Source organism: Clupea harengus, chromosome 3 (genome assembly GCF_900700415.2).
Source record: "Clupea harengus chromosome 3, Ch_v2.0.2, whole genome shotgun sequence".
Lineage (NCBI taxonomy): Eukaryota > Metazoa > Chordata > Actinopteri > Clupeiformes > Clupeidae > Clupea > Clupea harengus.
Window position 1 is genome coordinate 23438797 of NC_045154.1, and position 16620 is coordinate 23455416.

Here is a 16620-nt window from a genome sequence, read left to right on the forward strand (position 1 = left end):
CAATTATTGGCACCCCTAGAAAATCTTATAATTAAAATCTAACTGAAGTATATTACCAGTCATGTTTTAAATTTTTAAGTTCACCTGTTTGATTAGGAACTCATGGTAGTGGTCAACCATGACTTATTGTTTCACTGGGGTATAAATATAAGGTGACACAGGCCAAATACCCTTAGTCATTCATCAAGATGGGAAAGACAAAAGAACACAGTGTCGAAGTGCGGAAAAAGTTGTTGAACTGCAGAAATCCGGAAAAGGATTTAAGAAAATATCTAAACAGTTGAAAATACCTATTTCCACAATCAGGGCAATAGTTAAGAAGTTCAAAGTGACAGGAGATGTAAGGAATCAGCCTGGAAGAGGACCTGTCTGTACGCGCACCGTGAGGAGGATGGTTCGAGTGGCAAAGGAATCTCCAAGGATCACAGCTGGAGAATTACAGAGGTTAGTTGAGTCTTGGGGTCAGAAAGTCTCCAAAACCACCATTCGACGCCACCTACATCACCACAAGTTGTTTGGGAGGGTTGCCAGAAAAAAGCCTCTGCTGTCAATCAACAACAAACTACAGCGCCTAAAGTTTGTCAAATGTAAGTCAGACTTTCAATGGGACCGAGTTAAATGGTCAGATGAGACCAAAATAAAGCTTTTTGGCAACAAACATCAAAGGTGGGTTTGGCGTAGACAGAAAGATAGCCATACAGAAAAGCACCTCATACCCATTGTGAAGTATGGTGGCGGATCTTTGATGTTGTGGGGCTGTTTTTCTTCCAAAGGCCCTGGACATCTTGTTAGGATACGTGGTATCATGGACTCTGTCAAATACCAGCAGATATTAAATGAAAACATAACAGCCCCCTACAGGAAGCTTAAAATGGGCCGTGGTTGGACCTTCCAGAAGGACAATGATCCAAAGCACACCTCAAAATCAGCACACAAATGGTTCACTGACCACAGAATAAAGGTTTTGCCATGGCCATCACAGTCCCCCGACCTAAACCCCATAGAAAATCTGTGGGATGAGCTGAAGCTGAGTCTACAAGCGTTGACCTCAGTATCTGAAGGATCTGGAGAGATACTGTATGTAGGAATGGTCTCAGATCCCGTGCCATGTGTTCACCAACCTCATCACGCATTATACGAGGAGACTCAGAGCTGTTATCTTGGCAAAGGGAGGCTGCACAAAACATTAAATTAAGGGGTGCCAATAATTGTGGCACACCTGTTTTGGAGAATAATATTTATTTAATGTCCACATTCTTTTTTTTTTTCAATAATTTTACTTCAATGAAAAGGTAAGATTTTTGTGAATATTTTGAGTGAAAGACCAAGAGGATAAATAATAAAGACATTTATTCGCATCTCATTTTGCTCATCTTTACTAAAGGGTGCCAATAATTGTGGAGGGCACTGTATGTCAATGTATTACATACTACACAGTGTTACACTTACTTTATATGTATCTTTCTGTGAGAATATATGCAGGGCTTCACATTAGTTCCTGACAACCCACCAAATGCAGGTAGGAAAAAAACTTTCGGTGTAATACCCTGTGACTTCAATGCGTAGTTGTCAGTTATTGAAACCGGAACTCTGAAGTTATCAGCTATGCGTATGTTATGCATGTTATGTAATGCTTTAAAAAGATATCAAAGCACTTCCAGCTTGCAATTTCCAGACTGAGATGGCTGTTAAGGGTAACAGTGGAAATCAAGACATGATCTGGAAGACCAAGAAAACCTCCAGATAAAACGGCAAACTTGTTTATGAATTTGGGTTTAGTGGGATTAATTTGTCCCTGAGTTTGGTTTGAAACAATCCAATCCTCTTTTGTTAAACTGTCTGATCGTAAGTCAAAATCTATGCTATATCAGAAAATACAGTTGTTGAAAACAATAGCCCATGGCAATGGAAAAGAGGTTAAATTCCTTGTGCTATCGGTTGTGGACTTTCCACAGTGACCAATCCTCTCATGGTCACATTTAAATACTCATAGCCAGTAACCTAACCAGTATGACAACTGCCCAACCATAACACCTGGGCAGCTGGATACAACATCAACATAGCTGCCTTTGTGAGCATTTCACTGGGGTTTTCAAGCAGGCCTTCAACCTTCCTTCATCAGTGTTTCGAAGCCCACGACACCTCCAGAATGCTCAACAGTGGTGTCTGGCGTCTCAGACCCACCCCCCTCCATACTCGTGATGGGTTAGAACTTAGAACATACATTTCTCATTCCTACTCTTAAATCATCAAATTATCACTAAGAAAACATTTAAACACCTTGCAGTTACTACATATGGTTACCATTCCAGAATCACTGTTAACATAGAATATTGTGCTGCTTTAAAAGTGTATTTAGAAAATGTTGATATGAGAAAAAAATATATAATCCATTACATTTGAATGCTTTTCAGTAATGTAGTTATGATTCCTTTTGCCTCTCTATTTTAATGAACACAAGATGATGACAATGATTTGATTTATTGAAATATAATTAACAGAGAGTAAAATATCACAATGAAAAACACAAAATATTAACCATTGACACTTTCCCATGTGTAACAATTTAGCATCTTTTAGTTCCATATTTTAGAAATGGTATCGAAAAGAAACAGGGCTAGTATCTTGTCACTCATGACGGACTCGCTTTCTCGGGGATGCAGGGGAATCCAAGGAGAAGGCGGTTGGTGAGGCGGGTCGAGACTCTGGGATGTGTTCTACGTGATACTTGTCAATGTATGGTTTAGCCATTTGCCATACCTAAATGGGAGAGATATAAATGTTTTTTTAAGCTGTTAACTATATTTATGTTTTCTTTTTCTTATTCACAAAACTTTACTCATTATTTCATATCACTGAAGGAATTTCATGAAAAGTCATGAAAAGGAAGAGGCATCACTCTATGCAACTTCCATTAGGTACATGACAGAATTTTTTTTCATTCTGAGTACACCATAGTGTATTAAAGTAGATATTTGCCTTCTGATCAAGCAGGAGCCGGTGGCAAGCCTCAATGTCAGGAGCCATGAATCTGTCTTTTATCCAGGGCCTAAAAGCAGACATTGACATTGAAGAAAAGAGGACGTAGAGCAGCACGAGTTAGCCATTAACCCAGTTGTTCCATGACCCAGAATATGACAATTTCGACTGCTGGGGGGCCACTGTTTGACTTACTTGACTTTACTGCGCACAAGGTCGTAGACCTTCTCCAATGGTGTTGTGGTTCGCAGGGGGCGGAGGAACTCAATACCCTGGCAGGCTGCAAGTAATTCAATGGCAAGCACTGTAGAGCAGGAGAGAGATTCAGGGCTATGAGAATAGTGCTCTGACGGGTCTACACATAAAAAGCAGTTAATTTCTCTGTGTGGAATGCTATTCAGTTAAACATGTCCTTGCTAATAATCTAAAATCTTGGTGTTTATTTTCTATATAACCTGTGAACATGTTTATGTGAGTGATTTTTGTTCTGCTTGCACCACGGTTCGTTCGATATTTTGCGCTTGTCGGACCCATAAAGATTTAGCACCTTGCTCTACGTGTTCCACCACCCGCAGGGCTTTTCTGGCAGCCCAGCCACCCATGGACACGTGGTCCTCTGTGGCAGCACTAGTTGACAGCGAGTCCACAGACGACGGGTGACACAGGACCTTGTTCTCTGAAACTGTGAGGAGGGTGGGGGAAAGAGACAGAGCACTTCAGCAGACAGGCCGGACTCTTTTGAGCGTGTTATAAAAGTGTTTAGACGCTGACACACACACTGCAAATAATTGGCCACTGACCGAGGGAAGCGGCGGTGCAATGTGCAATCATGAACCCTGAGTTCAGGCCACCCTCACTGACCAGGAAGGCGGGAAGCTCACTGAGAGAGGGGTTACACAAGCGCTCAGTCCTTCGCTCGCTGATTGAGGCCAGCTCATGCACACCGATTGCCAAGTAGTCCAGAGCCTACAATAATGAAGGACATGACAGCTCATGAATTAATTTATTCACATACAAGTTTAATGTGCTGAAAACATGTAAGTGTTTATTGGTCTGTTTGAGTTCAAAGGACCGTTCACCTTTGCTGGATACTCTCCATGGAAATTTCCACCGGAGATGGTCTCCCCTCTCTCAGCAAATACCATCTGAAATAGTTCTCATAAGAAAAATGATAGCAGGGAGTGGAGAACTGAGATGCTGGTATGGATAAAACTTGCACTCTATTACCTCATTATAATACTATACATACTGTACATCTATATACACCTATATCATGGTACTCCTCGTCATTGGATGTATATATTTCTGTCAAATGGAAAGGATACAGGGTTGTCAGTAGCACTGTTGATTTCTGTATTGATAATGTTCTTGACAAAGGCAATTGTGTCATTAACAATACCATGAACCTGGGGAAAAGTATAATAACTGTTGAAATGATGTTATTGGACAACAATATATAGTGCAGTATTCCATAAATGTTTGTCTTACCTGTGGACAACAACGCATGGTGTATGCATCCTGGACTCTGTCACAGAATCGATGAGACTCTAGGAGAAAATAGATAGTTTTACAAGATGGTAAAGAAAATACAGCCACAACCCACACACAAAGACTCATCCACACACCAGTGCTGGCCTACCTGCAATCTCAGAGGGGTGGTGGTCCGAGTCCAGCAGAGAGCGAAAACGTGAAGCCACCAGAGTTTGTCCTGGATGGGGCCGCAGCTTGTGGATGTCTGAGATACGAGATGGGAAAAAAGGGCTCATGCATTCAGTGTAGATGACACATTCATTTTATATCGGTTTTCTTTCTGTAGATTTAGTGACGTTTAATGACAATGACGTTTGTGAACCTAAAAAGAAAATACTTCTGACTAGAAGTACTGACTCAGATGACATTTTAAAGAGGTTCCTGCTCACCACTGTCAAAGGCCTTGGTGGTTCCTTTCAAAACCTCCAGTGTGAGGGCAGCAATGATATCAGCCTGTCTGGCAATGGCCTCTGCCCTCTCCACAGCCTCCGCCCCAAGAGAAGTGATCATCTGGGTTCCATTAATGAGGGCTAGACCCTTTGGGAAGGGGAGAAACGTTTACCATACAATTTTTTTTTAAATCTAGTCTGTTCTCATACTAAAATCAGCTTCAGCTTCAGCTTTAGATCTTCATTATAGTCTTTAGTTGCATCTGGTACAACCTTGTTTTATTAGTGAGTAAGATGTCATGATGAGCAGTGGGTGGGGGTAGTAAACATACCTCTTTTGGCTTCAGTGATATAGGCTTTAGTCCATGAGCTTGAAGTACCTTAGTAGATGTTTAAACAAAGGTTTACAGTTTAAACAAGAATTTGAAAGATCTGACCTATGGTCGAGTCTAGTGCACACAAACAACACGTATGTGTACATATAACTCAAGAACCTTTTCTTTGTACCAATATTCTTTTTTCCTTCTACATCATTCAAACATTTTAATCTATGATCTGGATCTTGATCTACCCTGGTACATTTTAAATCATATATATGATTATATATATATATATATTTCAAACTACTGAGTATTTTTGAGTTTATTTTCTATAAAGTTCTATAAATATAACTTTTTCAAACTAATGAGTGTTCATGGGTTTTTTCTCTGTAAAGTATAAGCATATAATATCAAAACTTGATGTCAAGCTGGAGTGTTTTAACACTTCTAATGTACATATTTTGGCAACATACACTGCAATATTGAGAATTATGACACTATTGAAATACTTTTCCACTTACATATTTAGCATCAGCCCATCCGCTTTTAGGAGACCACATCTTTCCCTCTCCCATAAGGCCTAAAGCCAAATGGGATAGAGGAGCAAGGTCTCCACTTGCACCAACTGTACCCTTTTCAGGAACAAACGGCAGGCAAGACGCTGAAACAAAACGTACACGTCAGATGCTGTAGTTGTCAATAAATCTGGAAAGCTCTTGAAAGCCCCATTTCATGTTGGAATCTTGGTCTTCACTCACCATTGAAAGCCTGAATCATGGAATGGAGAGTATCCGGAGAGATGCCGCTGTATCCTTTTGCCAAGACATTGATTCTGAGAGCAAGCAGCATGCGTGTCCTCTCTGGGCTTAGTGGACTCCCCACACCTAATGTCATAAAACGGTTCTTCAGGTCCATAATAATTACAGTCACTTTTGATTAATGTCAAATTAATGTTTAAGATTAATGATTTATGGAAATGTAATCATTAAGATGTATGATTAATGTCTAATGTCAAAATGAATTTCACCAATATCAAAGAGTTAATTAGAACTGTGGTGTCTTTCTGTAGTGTCATTCACATACAGCATCTAAAATACAAATAATAAATAAACTTGACTGCATGATTAACATACCAGCAGAGTGTGATCGCACAAGATTTACTTGTAGTTCCCTATAGATAAAAGAATGACATATGTTTAAAATGCAAATAATTCCACACACGTACACATATTGAAATCAATGTGTGACATTAAGTACTTCATAAGTACGTACTGAAGTTTGCTGACGGGGATGACGGTGCGTGCAAATTTCCCAAAACCAGTTGTTATCCCATACACAACTGAAGACAGAAAAGACACACGTTTATTACTATTTGCCAGAAATCACATGTACCAGTATACACCATATTTGATATGTTTACTTCACAAAAGTCTTTGAATTTTTTGGGCTTATGTCTAAATATAAAAAAACACCTACCTCTGTTCTCCTTAACAATTGTGTCCAACAGCTCTCTTGCTTGCACAACTTTGTGGTCTGCTTCTGGGGTCAACTGAGTAAATGAGGGTAACACATTGGTAAAATGCAACCCCCAACTAAGAAACTAGAAATGAGAAGAAATTAAAAACTAAAAAAAATGGATCAAACAGTGATCTTTACCTTGATCTTGTATAGTCCTTTCCCCAAATTAACCAGATCTGTAGAGCTTAGGCTGTTGCCATCTAGAGACAGGTACTGCATAGAAACAAAGAAAAATCACCATTCGAACATTCAGCACTTTTTCAGCAGTGTCCATCAGTTAAAAGTTAACAAAGCAAAACAATTCAAAGCCAAAAGCTGAATTCTTCGCATACTCACATCATTAGTCTCTCTGTACACAGCTGTTCTGTCAGGTATGATTAAAGAAAGCAACAACAAAACCAGACATCCAATGACACAGGAAAGAAATCAAATGGAAAATGATTTCATATTTATAGGATATGTTATATGTATATTATATGTGTCTCTACATGCATTATGATCCTACAAAATAAATATTACCAAACCAACTTCCCTTGTTTAACACTGTTTTGCTTAAATTCTCTTTTTTAAAGCCTCTAATGCCCAACAAGGATACAGATGTGATACTTCTGGCTGAAACTGGATGAAGTCAGGGGACATACAATCTCCTTCAATGGCTGTGGAGACATTATGATGTTACTTACACATTGCTATTCAACTGAATGCACATTGAAAGCATGGTGTTATCTACTCATGTCAGTGATAACTCCTACTGTCGGCTGTTCGTGTGTAACACAAATAAACATCACAAAACCTCAGAATCTTAAAATAAAACAATAACTATTGAACAGAACGTCACAGACTCTGCCAAAATGGTAGATAAGGATGACCACCTTTTCAAGTGTATAAGCCTACTGACATGACGTTAAGTAAATTATAACGTATGAAGTTCCGTTTTTATGAACTATCGCTTTAACACAAGGAAAACAATATTGTTTTAGCATTCCATTCTTATACAAAAATGCTCCAATGTATGCACTTTACCAAGTTCAACAAAGTCATTATCCTCAAGAACATCCTCAATAGTATCATCGGAATCCAACAGCCCATGACCTTGACACCTCCTCACAACAAAACTAAAGTCTTTAGTCGTCTTAAATCCTCCATTATCAGGCTTGTTCTTCGTGTACCGTTTCAAAGCCTCGACTCCTAACCACTGTATTGTACATGTGGTGTCTCTACATGGCACCGTCAACCATTCATCCCGAATGTGCACAGTAAAACGAGGCATTCTGGCTCTGATAGTAAGCTTCTTCTGATGCTGAGAGACACTATCGAAGGTACTACATACTAGAGCACTGGCCCAGGGGACCAATCAGAGATAACCAGCCAGTCTACACCTCAATACTTGTTTGCCTTGCAGAAGCATCAACGCGTACCCAAGTTTGTGTGTGTGTGTGTGTGTGTGTGTGTGTATGTGTGTGTGTGTGTGTGTGTGTGTGTGTGTGTGTGTGTGTGTGTGTGTGTTGTGTGTGTGTGTGTGTGTGTGTGTGTGTGTGTGTGTGTGTGTGTGTGTGTGTGTGTGTGTGTGTGTGTGTGTGTGTGTGTGTGTGTGTGTGTGTGTGTGTCTGTGTGTGTGTGTCTGTGTCTGTGTGTGTTCTCGTTTGAGAGTGTGTGCACCATAGCCTGGGGTCACGCACTGCAGTATGAGGTTATCTAAACACTGATAAGACAGATTTATATTTGTTCCCAAATGGAAGCTTATCTTTGAGCTCAAAGGTTCTCAGTCCATATTTAGGCTACTTTAGGCATTCAATCACATAGGCTACTTGCCGAGAAGAAGAACAAAGAAGATTTCCCGGATTTTCCAGGAGACCTCTCTTGTGCAAGAGGTATTACACTCTAAATTTAGAAATTTCAATTGAATTGGACACCTTTGATGTGAAAAACAAATTGATGGAGAAGTGATACCTTTTGCAACCGAGTCGCCGTGTGTTAGCTCCCCCAAGTGGTGCTGAAAAGAAACGTGGTGACGTCAGTGAACTCTCCTGAGCGTCGACATGTAGTTCCAAACTTGCCATATGTGTTATAATAGACCAAAGCAATGTTGACCATCGGTTAAGCACGGTGAAGCAAAGGGAGGACATTTCTATTTACATACCCGATAAAGCGATTGGGGAATACTACAGGAGAGGAAGTGATCCGACTCTCTGCCTGCTTCTTCCAACTTCCTGCTCAAAAAGAAAGAAAAAAAAACAGGATCTCATTACAGTTCAAGAAAGTGTCCTGCGACAGACAGTATGGAAAAAGAAATCCTCGTTCAGAATTTTGTTTAGAAACCATCAGGAATAAAACAACAGATTTCATCGAGGGGGTATGTGAATTCATGAATGATTTGATGTTCTTTCATTTGATCATTTTGAGTAGGCTAACAGCAATTTGTTTGATCACAGCCTGTCTGTATTTTTATTCGATAGTTTAGCAAACGCACATGCCATATTCAGATTCACATCTGTGGCTTATGTGTGGCGATTGTTTTTTAAGAGGTTGGTGATGTTAAATCAGTTATTTTAAATGTTTCTCTGAGTCTCCAACATGAAGCAATGAAGCACCAATAGAGATCCTAGTTAGGGTGCTGGACTTCCGGTTTGAAGTAGGTAACAGACAACTGTTTAAGAAGATGTAGCAATAGAATGTAGAGATTGCCCACTTCTAAAGACTATGAGTTGTGTGTGTGTGTGAGTGAGAGAGCGAGACAGAGAGGGGCAGAGTTCGAGAGAGACAGATAAAGAGACAAAGAGAGAGAGGGGGAGTGTGTGAGAGACAGAAAAAGGAGTAAAAATTGGATCAGCCTTTTTTACGAGCGTTCAGAAGCGGTTACTTCGCATGTAAGGGATGCTGCTTCGAATTTTCCACAGAGCAAAAAGAAGATCCAGTCACTGGTACAGCAACGTCTGCACATAGCACTCACTTAATTGCATTAGGAGTTTCCGCTCTCGAAACTGTGCGGCATTGTTTAAGCATGTGAAGCAAGTCAAATTTTCATGAAGAATGGGGATAGACTTGAGAGGACTTTTGTGTGAACAGCTAAATTAGTACTTTTAGTTCAGGAGAGTTTTAAGTGTAGAATTAGATCTGTTGCCTCGAATGCCACAGAACATGTCCTTGAAAACAGAATTGAAGGAAGTCCTGAATTTGACAGTTTTGTGGCCTCACATCATGCCCGGAAAAGTCAAGGTGGCGCTGTAGCCTGAAGTTGTCATTGGTGTGTGTGTGTGTGTGTTTGTTGTCAGGTTGAGGGTCTGACAATCAGAACAACATAATCAAAACACATCCTGTGCAGTGCTTTCATTCTCTCTGTGTGTTAGAAGTCGAGCTGTGAGACTCAGCACCTTCGGGTATGTCTCATTTTTGTGAGGTAACTCTGAACTCTGTAAGCCAATTTCACCAGAATGTAAGCACAGGACTCGGTACTGGTTTTGATGTCCAAATTCCTCCATTAGAGGACAAGGCTGGTCTTGGCCTGCCACACTTCCTGTGGAGCCAGGCCTGGGCTGAACCGCCACATACTTTTGCCCTTAGCCCTCGTTTGACTTCCTGTGCCACACCGCATCACACTGTTTTGCCACAGAAGTACACACAACTGCAGCAAACTAAAGTAATGTTATGGGGTTTTATGGGAATAACAAAACCAATACCTCTCTGGAAAACCTTGAAAAATATTGTCAGATTCCTTTGTGCCACTGTACCCATGTTGGTCCCTACTAAAGGTGTTCGAATGATGGTTATATTCTTGTAGAACATGTATGTAAAAATGAACATTCAGATCGCTAATTTTACTAGCATCATGACATGTCTGTGACAGGTTTATGAATGCCTTTATACACAGAATAAGGTATTTATCCAATTTAAGCTCTCAACGGAATTTTAACTACATGGAGAAAAAATTAAATCAAGTAAAAAAATGTGTTGATGCTACATGATTAACAAAGGCAAGGAGATCTGTTTGTGTGTGTGTGAGTGTGTGTGTGTGCGCGCGTGCAAGTTCGTAAGTTCAAAAATGCACTAGTTACATTGTCACTATCAGTGATGTTACCTGAGTGCGATAGTATTACAGTGATTTTAACCAGTCTTTCAGGTTTTCTGAACATCAGATCACCTCACCCAGATGGTTGTTGATTAAAACTTAGCTTGTTTCTCTACCCCAGGTGGTGACTATCAGTCACAGGTTCTGAATCTATGCTCATCTGGAGTCTTTCTCCATGCTATCAGACTGCCCTTAAATGCCCTCACATTCAGCTCTAATCATTCCCACTCCCATTCATCAGAGCAAATTCCAACTCGGATGACTTTAGACATATATTGTAACAGACATTTCGCTCTGTGAGATTATACTGATGGCACTGCTTACTGCTTCCACAGTGGTCTTGAGTTGTTGGTCATGACGTAAGAGGAATCATTTCTAATCGAGCAATGAGCTATCACCATAAATTTATCCTAACTGTGAAAATCAAACAATGATTTATGTGTGTATTCATAATGTGTGCCTAGTGAGTATGACTATGACTAGTGGAGAACAGGAAACAGTCAGTGTAAATGACAATAACTAACAATATTGGGCCATTCTGATCTATTTGTGTACGCAGGTATGGAGAGCGCCATCACATTATGGCAGTTTTTACTGCAGCTGCTCCTGGACCAGAGTCACAAGCACCTGATCTGCTGGACGTCCAACGACGGCGAGTTCAAACTGCTCAAATCAGAGGAGGTGGCCAGGTTATGGGGCCTTCGAAAGAACAAGACCAACATGAACTATGACAAGCTGAGCAGAGCACTCCGCTACTATTATGATAAGGTGAGTCTATGCAGAGCACTCCGCTACTATTATGATAAGGTGAGTCTATGCAGAGCACTCTGCTACTATTATGATAAGGTGAGTCTATGCAGAGCACTCTGCTACTATTATGATAAGGTAATCCATAAGAGGCAGTTTGGGCTGAGCTTTAAAATATAATAATACTATAAGGAACTGTTCTTTATTTATGTATGCTTATTAAAGTCTTTAAAATACAATAATACTATAAAGGAACTGTTCTTTATTTATGTATGCTTATTAAAGTCTTTAAAATACAATAATACTATAAAGGAACTGTTCTTTATTTATGTATGCGTATTAAAGTCTTTAAAATACAATAATACTATAAAGGAACTGTTCTTTATTTATGTATGCTTGTTGAAGTCTTTAAAATATAGTAATACTATAAAGGAACTGTTCTTTATTTATGTATGCTTGTTGAATTCTTTAAAATATAATAATACTATAAAGGAACTGTTCTTTATTTATGTATGCTTGTTGAAGTGAATATCAACAGCTGTGTTCTTACCGATCACACTTCTCTTTTCTTTTTCTTTCTTTAGAATATCATCAGAAAGGTGATCGGACAGAAATTTGTTTACAAGTTTGTGTCATTTCCGGAGATTCTCAAGTTGGATCCTCAAGCCGTGGAAATGGGTCAAGATTTCAACAGGACAGTGGTAATCAAAGATGAGGCACAGGAGGTGGAGGCACGGGTGAAGGAGGAGGTGGAGGATGATGTGGAGGATGAGGAGTCCCCAGACCCTGCCATATCGGCAGCCCTTCAAGTCCAGGCATGCTACCATGAGTACTTCCGTTCAGGCCTGTACCCAGGTTTGCCATTCAGCTCCTTGCAGAGCCAGTCCCATCTCCTGCAGGCCATCCGACAGAGGCACGGAGAGCCCCGCGAAGAGGCCCAGAGCGTCATTCAGTTTGTCTCCCAGGCTGCCGAGAAGAGCGATGTCCTCCTCTCCTCGCGCCGTTCGTCCTCTTCCGAGTCTGCTTTCTCATCCAGGCCCACAAGGCAGTCGCCCCGGTCCTCCTCGCCCTTCTCCGTTGCCTCTTCCCACTCTACTCAAGCCTGGAGGAGCCCCAAGCGTGAGGCTGAGGACTCTGAGCAGGACACGCAGCCGCTGAACTTATCCTCAGGGAGCAGGGAGAGCTCCCTAACCTCAGACAAGAGAAGCCATCAGGCATCCGGCTCCACATCCAGGAGCAAAAAGCCCAAAGGCCTGGAGATCTCCAGCCCTTCTGTGGTGCTGACAGGAAGTGACCTCGGTTCTATCGCCCTGAACAGCCCTGCGCTGCCGTGTGGCTCTCTCACACCAGCACTCTTCACAGCACAGGTGGGTTCACATCATTATGTCACAAACTAGGACTAGACTGAGTTGCTGTCCAGTACCTTAACATCTTTATTGAGATTAATTGATGCAAAATGACTATGAGCTAACTATGCATTAACACATGGCCATTATTACATTGTAATTATCCTGTAGAGTGTGACATGCTAATTATCAGTGTGTAACACCACCTTAATTATCTGTTCTTACATGACCCTACGTTAAACACTGCATCCCTATAATGACATATCACATTATACTTACTTGTTTAGCTACATTGTCCCAAGGGATATATAATACATACTCTGGCAAAAAATGCTAGTATGTTTCTAACTTTCTGACAATTTAGTTAACCTGACCAGCCGTTAATATCTGTGGACCAATCACACTGAGTTCCTGTGTTCGTCTTTAAAATGGAAGCTCAGGCAACAGTTTTGTTTGATTCACAGTCACCCCCAACCCTCAACATCCCCCTCATCTCTGCATGTCTGTTACTAACTGACTCAGGCATTGCTCACACTGATATGCTGGACAGGCAATATCAGACTCTGTTCACACCCAGGCTGAGCTGCTAACTTGGTCAGAGATAAATGCTAGTGATTTTACAAAAATTACACAATTTGTTGCTTGTTTCAGAAATACAAACAAATATGTCAAAGAGTGTCTGAGGCGAAACTGAACCATTCTCTCTTGAATGGTTCAATTCATTCCAAAATGCTTTTGACACATTTATTTCAAGCAACAAAAATCTGGCAATCATGTTATTTCTGTAAAGTCTTAAATTGACAGCCATGGAAACATAACAGACACATATTTACACAGCTGTGCCGCAACTTATATGCAACAACTTGTAGCGTGACGCATATCTGACATAGCGGCCCCTCTCTGCAGACGGCGTCTGGGCTCCTGCTGAGTCCCAGCCCCCTGCTGTCAGGCCTCCACCTCTGGAACAGCCTGAGTCCTGTGGGGCCCCTGAGCCCTGGCCACTTGCAGGGCCACGCTCCCCTCTTTCAGGTAAATGTCCCTCCGTCTTTGCCTTTTAAAGATATGATCACTTTTTTTCTTCAGTGTCTTGTTTCTCTGTTCATGTGATGCTCTGTGTATGGCAATCCTTTTTTTCAGGTAAATGTCTCTCTGTCTCTGCCTTTTAAAGATATGATAACTTTCTCTTCAGTGTCTTGTTTCTCTGTTCATGTGAAGCTCTGTGTATGGCAATCCTTTTTTTTTTTTTTTTTACGTGCCGATTATAATGCGACCGTTCTTCTCTTTAGGTGACTCTATATGGCACGTCCTACTGTTCAGGAGTGATTTTGACACTACATTGATGTCTTTCAATGTTTAAATAGAATAAATAAATAGCATAAATAAATAGGGAGTCATCCACAATGATGACCCATGAATGTTGTAGTGGTTACAAAGAGAGCAGGAGAGAGAAGAGGAGAAAAGGAGACAGAAAGAGGAGGGGCTGGGAGGGAGGGGGAGGGGGAAATCCGGTGGCCACTTCCTGTTCGAGCCCAGGGGAGTCTGCCTGAATGGGCCGAACAGGTTTTAAAGCTGTTCCTTATTTATGTCCCCCCCCCCATCCCTCCCCCCAAACCGCTCGGCAAACACACCAATCCCCGACAGCCTGACTCCTTTTTCATTTCCTCCTGTGCCTGACTCATGAAGGTGACTGTTGGAGATGAACACGAACACTAGCACAACAGGAAACTACACCGGAACCTGACCCCAATGCTGGGGCCCACAACTTCTCCATTAGCAAACACCCCTTTGCTGACCAACATACTGCCAAACACCACATATCGAAAGTCTAAAATAGTCCTTTACAAAAGCAGATGAGGCAGAAGATAAGCGTTAAAGAAGTAAGAGGTGATTTGTTTTTAGTGTGTAAACTTTATGGTAGGGGTATTTCCAAAGGTAATTCAACCGAATGGCCAAGCAGACAACCAGTGAATACAGCAGTAAAAAAAAATCGGAGAAAACCCCCCCCCACAATGGAATCAGTCAGAAGACGAAGTGAAATATGACAGTAAGGTCAAAAAAGATCTTTTTCCAAAGAAGGCTGTCATGATCATGTGATTAGCTGATGATGTCAGACATTTGTGTGGGTTTGTCTCATATGAAGTAAGTGAGCGGAGTGAGTGGACTGGTGGGCTGTTCATTTCATGATCAGGATATGCACCAAATGGTCGTAAATACGTCAGCATCGGTCTTGTAAGATACAAGATGATTTTAAACAGTAGATGGCCATTATCAACCCATAAAATGCTGATTTTTATAAAAATGTTGTCAATATTAAAGTAACACTCTGCAACAATTTGACACTTTTTGGGGTATGGTTTTATAGGCAACTAGTTTTGGTACCATCCTCAAATTCATTTTGATAGCATATGGTCATATGAAGGACAGATAAACACCATAAACACCAGATATGCACTATGTAGTTTTGTGTTTCCTGGCTGAAACATCTTGCAAAAATGGAAGAAAAGCTTTTACAGCATGACATTACCAGCTATACTGCCAGAATACAGCAGTTAGTGTGTTGGCAGTGTCTATCAGTGTCAACTGGGCTGTTGGTGGTGTTTGCAAGGTTTTTGCATGCCTTTTAAGTAGTTAGCGTGCTAGTTTTGGAACAGAACTCCTTATTGCTGCTTTAACACAAGCATTAATATCTTTCATCACAGTTCAATTATATAATTTAGTTTACAGCTCAAAAAAACAAATTGCACTTTCACTTATTTATGAATACAAATGTAGGGGCACATAGTTCTTCTTCTTTATTTTATATTTCTGCTCTTGCGTATCTTCTTGTTCTTCAATGTCTGTAATGTCAGTGTGTTGCATCATGGGAAATACAGAAATATTGCTTGACTCTATTGTTCTCTGTGTCTGCAGTTCCCCACCTTACTGAATGGATATGTCACAGTCCCCATGTCCAGTCTGGATGGCTCTTCCTCCCCCTTGCTGCTCTCATCGACCAATTACAAGTCTTGATTTTCAGACATGTTACACACCTAAACAATTGTTACATCACAAAGCATCTTATGCTTTAGTATGAAGTCTACAATTTCTCAGAAAACCTGCCCACGAGACAGAACGCGTGTACCCAGCCCTCCGAATTCCAACCCGCTGACTTAAGACTTGCCGCGTGGAGCAGAAAAGTCTGAAATCAATATGGAGATTTGTTTATAGCTGTTCTCTTATTTGGCCATCATAACAGGAAAACCCAGTCAAGGGAAAGAACTGTTTTATTTTACTTTCCTTGTATATATTTCATGTTGTTTTGTTATTATGTCATGTCTCATGTAATGTGTTCTGTCTTACAATTAGCACACGCTGTGCCTTCTGAAGTGAAAATGACTGTGCCTTATGTTTACCAACCTAAATACTTAAAGACGAAATTCCAATTCAATGGAATTGCTTTCATTTTTCCAACAAAAAGAATAAGTTAGTTTTTTTTTACAATTTGTTAATTAAAGTATATTACACAACTACTGTGACCTAGTTTGATTTCAGAAATTACTGAGAAACTTGTTATTTTACAATCAATCAACCACCAGGCACAAGAAATGAGCTTGTAGGTTAGGACCTAATGGGAAGCAGTGTTACCTGGACATTTGGGAATATTGATGCAGGGAGGTTAACACTCACTGACCACTATGTTCACTATGTTCTGGCACTAACAGATGATCCACATCCCTGCTCTATCC

At 40.7% G+C, this 16620-nt stretch overlaps 2 protein-coding genes across 2 annotated transcripts; one reads left to right on the forward strand and one right to left on the reverse strand.

Annotated features, from left to right (window-relative positions):
- Window positions 1-2465: 2465 nt before the first annotated feature.
- On the reverse strand, window positions 2466-8046 carry hal (histidine ammonia-lyase). The gene is made up of 20 exons (XM_012842438.3): window positions 7760-8046; window positions 7332-7392; window positions 7073-7100; window positions 6875-6949; window positions 6695-6767; window positions 6491-6557; window positions 6352-6389; window positions 5977-6102; window positions 5740-5879; window positions 5231-5278; window positions 4899-5046; window positions 4619-4714; window positions 4468-4526; window positions 4305-4385; window positions 4059-4124; window positions 3780-3945; window positions 3527-3661; window positions 3175-3283; window positions 2980-3049; window positions 2466-2760 (listed from the first exon to the last, which is right to left on the reverse strand). Exons 1-20 carry the CDS (start codon window positions 8004-8006, stop codon window positions 2629-2631), a joined length of 1965 nt encoding a protein of 654 aa, XP_012697892.1. The 5' UTR covers window positions 8007-8046; the 3' UTR covers window positions 2466-2628.
- Window positions 8047-8697: 651 nt separating this feature from the next.
- LOC105913399 (ETS domain-containing protein Elk-3-like) lies at window positions 8698-16396 on the forward strand. Its single transcript, XM_012842459.3, has 5 exons — window positions 8698-9089; window positions 11362-11570; window positions 12134-12916; window positions 13802-13924; window positions 15806-16396. The coding sequence occupies exons 2-5, from the start codon at window positions 11364-11366 to the stop codon at window positions 15902-15904; spliced, it is 1212 nt and encodes a 403-aa protein (XP_012697913.2). The 5' UTR covers window positions 8698-9089; window positions 11362-11363; the 3' UTR covers window positions 15905-16396.
- The last annotated feature ends 224 nt before the right edge of the window (window positions 16397-16620 follow it).